This window comes from Bactrocera dorsalis, chromosome 3 (assembly GCF_023373825.1).
Source record: "Bactrocera dorsalis isolate Fly_Bdor chromosome 3, ASM2337382v1, whole genome shotgun sequence".
Taxonomy (NCBI): domain Eukaryota; kingdom Metazoa; phylum Arthropoda; class Insecta; order Diptera; family Tephritidae; genus Bactrocera; species Bactrocera dorsalis.
Genome location: NC_064305.1, coordinates 30,982,460 through 30,988,459, shown reverse-complemented (window position 1 = coordinate 30,988,459; position 6,000 = coordinate 30,982,460). Strand labels below are relative to the sequence as shown.

At 40.9% G+C, this 6,000-nt stretch overlaps 2 protein-coding genes across 2 annotated transcripts; both read left to right on the top strand.

Annotated features, from left to right (window-relative positions):
* Nucleotides 1-1,067: 1,067 nt before the first annotated feature.
* On the top strand, nucleotides 1,068-3,872 carry LOC125777379 (putative nuclease HARBI1). The gene is made up of 4 exons (XM_049452143.1): nucleotides 1,068-2,496; nucleotides 2,554-2,851; nucleotides 2,930-3,474; nucleotides 3,737-3,872. The coding sequence occupies exons 1-3, from the start codon at nucleotides 2,246-2,248 to the stop codon at nucleotides 3,068-3,070; spliced, it is 690 nt and encodes a 229-aa protein (XP_049308100.1). The 5' UTR covers nucleotides 1,068-2,245; the 3' UTR covers nucleotides 3,071-3,474; nucleotides 3,737-3,872.
* LOC125777391 (uncharacterized) lies at nucleotides 3,548-4,560 on the top strand. Its single transcript, XM_049452155.1, has 2 exons — nucleotides 3,548-3,984; nucleotides 4,050-4,560. Exons 1-2 carry the CDS (start codon nucleotides 3,742-3,744, stop codon nucleotides 4,236-4,238), a joined length of 432 nt encoding a protein of 143 aa, XP_049308112.1. The 5' UTR covers nucleotides 3,548-3,741; the 3' UTR covers nucleotides 4,239-4,560.
* The last annotated feature ends 1,440 nt before the right edge of the window (nucleotides 4,561-6,000 follow it).

Sequence of the window (6,000 nt, the reverse complement as noted above, 5' to 3'; positions counted from 1 at the left end):
GAAATTAAGCCTCATTGGGGAAGAAGGTTTTCTTAAAAAAATCGTTATCATTATACTCTCGCAACAAAGTTGCTAAAGAGAGTATTATAGTTTTGTTCACATAACGGTTGTTTGTAAGTCCTAAAACTAAAAGAGTCAGATATAGGGTTATATATACCAAAGTGATCAGGGTGACGAGTAGAGTTGAAATCCGGATGTCTGTCTGTCCGTCCGTCCGTCCGTCTGTCCGTCCGTCCGTGCAAGCTGTAACTTGAGTAAAAATTGAGATATCATGATGAAACTTGGTACACGTATTCCTTGGCTCCATAAGAAGGTTAAGTTCGAAGATGGACAAAATCGGCCCACTGCCACGCCCACAAAATGGCGGAAACCGAAAACCTATAAAGTGTCATAACTAAGCCATAGATAAAGATATTAAAGTGAAATTTGGCACATAGGATCGCATTAGGGAGGGGCATATTTGGACGTAGTTTTTTTGGAAAAGTGGGCGTGGCCCCGCCCCCTACTAAGTTTTTTGTACATATCTCGGAAACTACTACAGCTATGTCAACCAAACTCTATAGGGTCGTTTCCTTTAGGCATTTCCATATACAGTTTAAAAATGGAAGAAATCGGATAATAACCACGCCCACCTCCCATACAAAGGTTATGTTGAAAATCACTAAAAGTGCGTTAACCGACTAACAAAAAACGTCAGAAACACAAAATTTTACGAAAAAAATGGCAGAAGGAAGCTACATCCAGACTTTTTTTAAAAATTGAAAATGGGCGTGGCGTCGCCCACTTATGGACCAAAAACCATATCTCAGGAACCGCTCCACCGATTTCAATGAAATTCGGTATATAATATTTTCTTAACACCCTGATGACATGTACGAAATATGGGTGAAATCGGTTCACAACCACGCCTTCTTCCCATATAACGCTATTTTGAATTCCATCTGATGCCTTCTCTGTATAATATATACATTAGGAACCAATGATGATAGCGGAATAAAACTTTACACAATTACGGTATTTGAGCTGAGGTATCCCTTGTGGAAAAATTGTCGTGATCGGACTATAACTTTTCAAGGTCCCTTATATCGAACACGAAAAACTCAGTGCCTAACCTAACCTAACCTAATTTTTCACCGAAAATATCGGTAAATCTCTCAGAATTTAATTCTAAATAATTTTACAGCAAAATAAAAAAATATGTAAATGACGGATAATGAAATCTCGATTATCACTTTATTGTGCGAGAGTATAAAATGTTCGGTGACACCCGAACTTAGCCCTTCCTTACTTGTGATCGTTCATTTTATATGGCAGCTATGTGCTAAGCCAGTTCGATTTGAATAATTTCTTCAGATATTTTTAACTTTGCCTTTGAAAATAATCTGAGTCAAATTTCGTGAAGATATCGTGCCAAATAAAAAAGTTTGCCATACAAGAACTTTGTATTGAGTAAATAAGTTTGTATGGCAGCTATAACCTATAGTGATTCGATTACGACGATTCTGATGAATGAGTGACATATTGAGGAGAAACAGACCTGTGCAAATTTTCAGCTTGTTTTCAAGTGTTTTTAAGACAAAATCCGCAAATTTTCGACGGTGGTTCAATGCTTCAGTTCTTGAGGGAGTACAATTTTATACGGATCCAAACGCAAAATCTGTCAAGTGGTGGTTTGAGATAGTACCAAGTCTTGAGAACGTCTTGAAATCGACAAATTTCGTGTTTAGCAACACTTGCCTGAACGGCAGCAATATCTTCATAACATCGAGAGATTCTTTGCCTTATTGATACTTGAACATGGTGTAAATAAAGTGTACATACGCTCAAAATTTTTAACACTTTGACGAATAGCGAGCACAGGTGGACGATTATTACAAGCACAGAAAGGAAAAAGCGCACGAAAATTCCAAGTGGAGAACGATTATCTTAATAATAAATAACAAATAGTTTGTAAATGTTGTTCTTGAGTATGTCTCTCCATGATGAAATTGTAAACATTACTGCATACAGAGGAAAAACCATTACAGGTCATGACATATTAGAAATGGCCGGAATGACACTTAGAAATTATATCATCCCTATTGGAAAACCCGGTATATATTTAAATATTTAGTTTAAATGCTTACGGCCGTATTATTGACAAGTTTGAAAACTAGTTTAATGTGAAAACTGGTTTAATAGGCTATTTAAAAACTAGTTTTGAGAAGTTTGGTATTATTCACTGTAGTTTTGGGGAAAAAATGAAATGGCACGTCGAGCAGCACTATATGAAATGGGAATAGCCGATTTCTTAGCGGATGAGGACGATAACACCAATTCCAACTCTGACGAAGAATATGAAGCCGTTCGCCCTCATCGACCATATACACTACGAGCCCACGCAGTAGTTGATGAATGGGACGATGTGGCCTTTCATCAGCGATTCCGAATGAAAAAGACCACTTTTCGGCGCCTGGTAGCATTGGTGGAACCGAACATGGTAACGAAGCCAGGGAGGTAAGTGTCTTTATTTGGGTGCTCGCTATTAAATACAAATAATTCGTGTTTCAATAGATGCCGTTCTCTCACCACTGAGCAGAGAGTTTTGATTCTGCTGCGCTTTCTGACGGCTGCCAGCTTTGAGCAGAATGCTGCAGATTTAGTGCGTGTGTCTCAGCCAACTGTCGGTCTGAATTTGCCAATTGTGTGCGATGCGTTGCTCAATTATTTTACCGAATTTATTCGGATGCCACAGACATCGTCGGAGCGACAAGCGGCAGCACTCGCATTGCATTCTCTCGCTGGTTTTCCGCGGACTATCGGAGCAATAGACTGCACCCACATCAAAATATTATCGCCAGGAGGTTTGCAGGTTAATATTGATAACAGTGTTGATTATCTCTTCGCTTTTACAAGGAAACAAATTATTATATATGTATTACTTTTTCAGGCCGAAACATTCCGCAACAGAAAAGGGTACCTTTCTCTCAATGTTCAAACGGTTTCTTCTGCCGATTTGAAGATTTTGGATATTGTTTTTGGATATTGTATTGTTTTGTTTTTGTTATTTGGCCACACCATACACCATTAGTCATCCAGGATTGGCTACTAACCCAATCAAGCGTGTTTACCAAGCCTCTCTGATACGCACTCGGAACGTAGTGGAGCGTATGTACGGCGTATTGAAACGTCGCTTTCCAGTACTTCGGCATGGATTAAACGTATCATTACCCACCGCTCAAAAACTAATTATTGCCGCTGCAATTTTGCAGAATCCCGGGCCAGCGCGATATTTTTTTCCCTAGTATAGGTTGACAGCTGCAACCAACTGTCATCGGCTCGTCTTATACTAAGCTCAGTTTCTATATAGCAGTCGAGCTGTGAACACGTGTTATAACCTCTCTGCGACAACAAAAAGAAATTCGACACTCCGAAAGTTTTTTTCAACTCTGTATACAGTTGATTTTTTTCACATTTTTCAATAAATTCATCCAGGTAAATATGTTTATAATATTAGTTGAGCCTTTAGCCTTCGACACACATAAGAAATTTTGCACGAATTTACATTGTGTTCAATATCCACCGCCATTTTGCAAATATCAGCGTTTGGGGAATGTCGGGCCACATAGTTTTTTACATTTGACATGCTAACTTCATATATTTGACGTGTATAAGTGATTTTTCGTGCAGAATTTCAACAACACAATAGTTTTTCAACATTTCCTGATAGTTTCGTGCTCCGAAAAATTTTTTTTAGTCATTATGCCTCGGTACTATCCCAAACAAGAGAAAATTGTTGATTTCGACAACATTTTGGAGGCGATCAAGTCGGTGAAAATACATCACAACAGCGTTCGACAATCTGCGACGGCACACAAAATTCCGAGGACCAACCTGATGCGTTATATTGCAGCATTTGATGGTGCGAGCATCGACGTTACTACTGCCAATGCCGATGTAATGAAGAATTTGCTGGCTGAAAGCACGACGATGGGCACAAAAACAGTGAGTTCTGCTGGTTTCTTTCTTTTTCTTTCATCGAATAATAAATATTTTTTTTTTTATTTCAGATCTTCAACATCGAACAAGAAAAGGCGCTGATAAGCTACATTCTCCAGGCCAGCGACATCAACTATGGAATTAGTTTGATGGAGCTTCGTAAGCTCGCGTATGAATTTGCTCGGAAAGTTGTCGCGTCGTATCCGGATCCATGGAACGACAATCAACAGGCGGTAAGGATTGGCAGTTGGCGTTCATGAAACGCCACAAAAATTTGTCACTGCGAACACCAGAGCAAGTAAGCCAGAGCCGTGCGAAGCGATTCAACAAAGAAATTTCGATGCATTCTTTGCCAACCTTTCATCCGTTCTCGGTAAGACGCCGTTTGAACCCCACCGAATATGGAACATGGATGAAACCGGGTGCCCGACCGTGCCAACCACACCTGTCAAAACCATCGCGCGAGTTACGTTTTCTGCGACGGCACAGAAAATGTTTTATTTTGAATAAAAGACCTTTCACCGTACTGTGTGGTTTACCGTCAGGTTCTTTATTAAATTATTATTTCATTCTTAAACTATGCTTAGCGTAATTTACTTAGGGCCGTTGTACTGATTCGACATTCCATTATTACTGTCAACGACCCGGCATAACTTAAGTAATCAATTAAATATTTAGGTAATACGATACCAAGAACGTTTATTCGTTTATATGTATATATAAATGTGTGTTTGTATATACACGATCATGGTACCGTATTTGGTTATGCTATTTTGTAACTTTTGTATATATGTATTTATAGTTGCAAAATACACATATTTACAATTATTATTAAATTACATTAAATAATATTTTGGGAGTGGTAGAGTCATCTGATGACGTAATTCGCGCAAAGGACAAAAGCAGGTCGGCTCATCAACATCTGCCGAAAAAGGCACCAATGTGTCTTTGGCTTTGGCCGTCAGCGCTAGTGGCCTGTCTATACCGCCATTCTTCCTCTTTCCCCGAGTCAACATGAAAGCGATTTTTATGACTCATGCGAGTCATGGCGCTGTTGGTGTTGCGAACGGTTCTGGTTACGAGTTCATGTATTCCCTCATTTCATGCGTCATTTCATCAAGCACACCGGTGCTAATGCCGATTCGCCAACCATGTTGCTGCTGGACAACCACGGTTCGCATTTATCGATCAAGGCGATAGATTTGGCGTTGGATCATGGCATCACGTTGCTGTCTTTTCCGCCGAAATGCACGCACAAAATGCAGCCGCTAGATGTAGCGGTATTTGCACCATTTAAAGGCATGATGACCGTGAAGCATGATGCATGGAAAAAGTCCAACATTGGTGTCACTTTCGATCTGCATCATGTGCCGCTCCTTGTCGATCAGTGCCTCGATGTTATGTTAACGCCGAAAACCATCAAATCCGGCTTCCCAACAACTGGCATCTACCCGTTCAACCCCCAAATTTTCACTGAAGTTGACTTTGTCGCTTCGGAACTGAGCGGCGAAAATTTGTTCAGTGACGAAGAGAAAGACGCCGACAATCAACGTCGAGTTCTTGCCTCTGGTGATGCCATTGTGACTGCTGCGAATGAGGAGGTGTCAACGTCGGAGGCATCTACAAGTGCCCCAGCTTCAACAAGTGGTGCTGCATCATCGTCGTTGTCTCTTGTTTCGGCTCCACAGCTCCGTGATGCATTGAAATCGGTTGGCCCGTTGAAATCGGGCACACCTGCGCCGAAATCAAAACGTGGCCGCAAGACAATGGAGTCAACGATTTTGACATCGCCTGAGGTTGTCGCAGATCTGCGTGACAAGGCCGAAAAAAAGCGGCAAAAATTGACGAAGGCAGCCGATGAACCAGCAGCCAAGAAGCAAAAAGGCCGTGGCAAATCGAAGACGCCACGGAAGAGAAGCCCGTCTCCGACCGAAACCGACATCGAAGAGGACTTCGATTTTTGCACGATTTGCAAGAAAAAGATGCCGAAGCACGAGAATCGTCAAAACACGGCCCATTGCA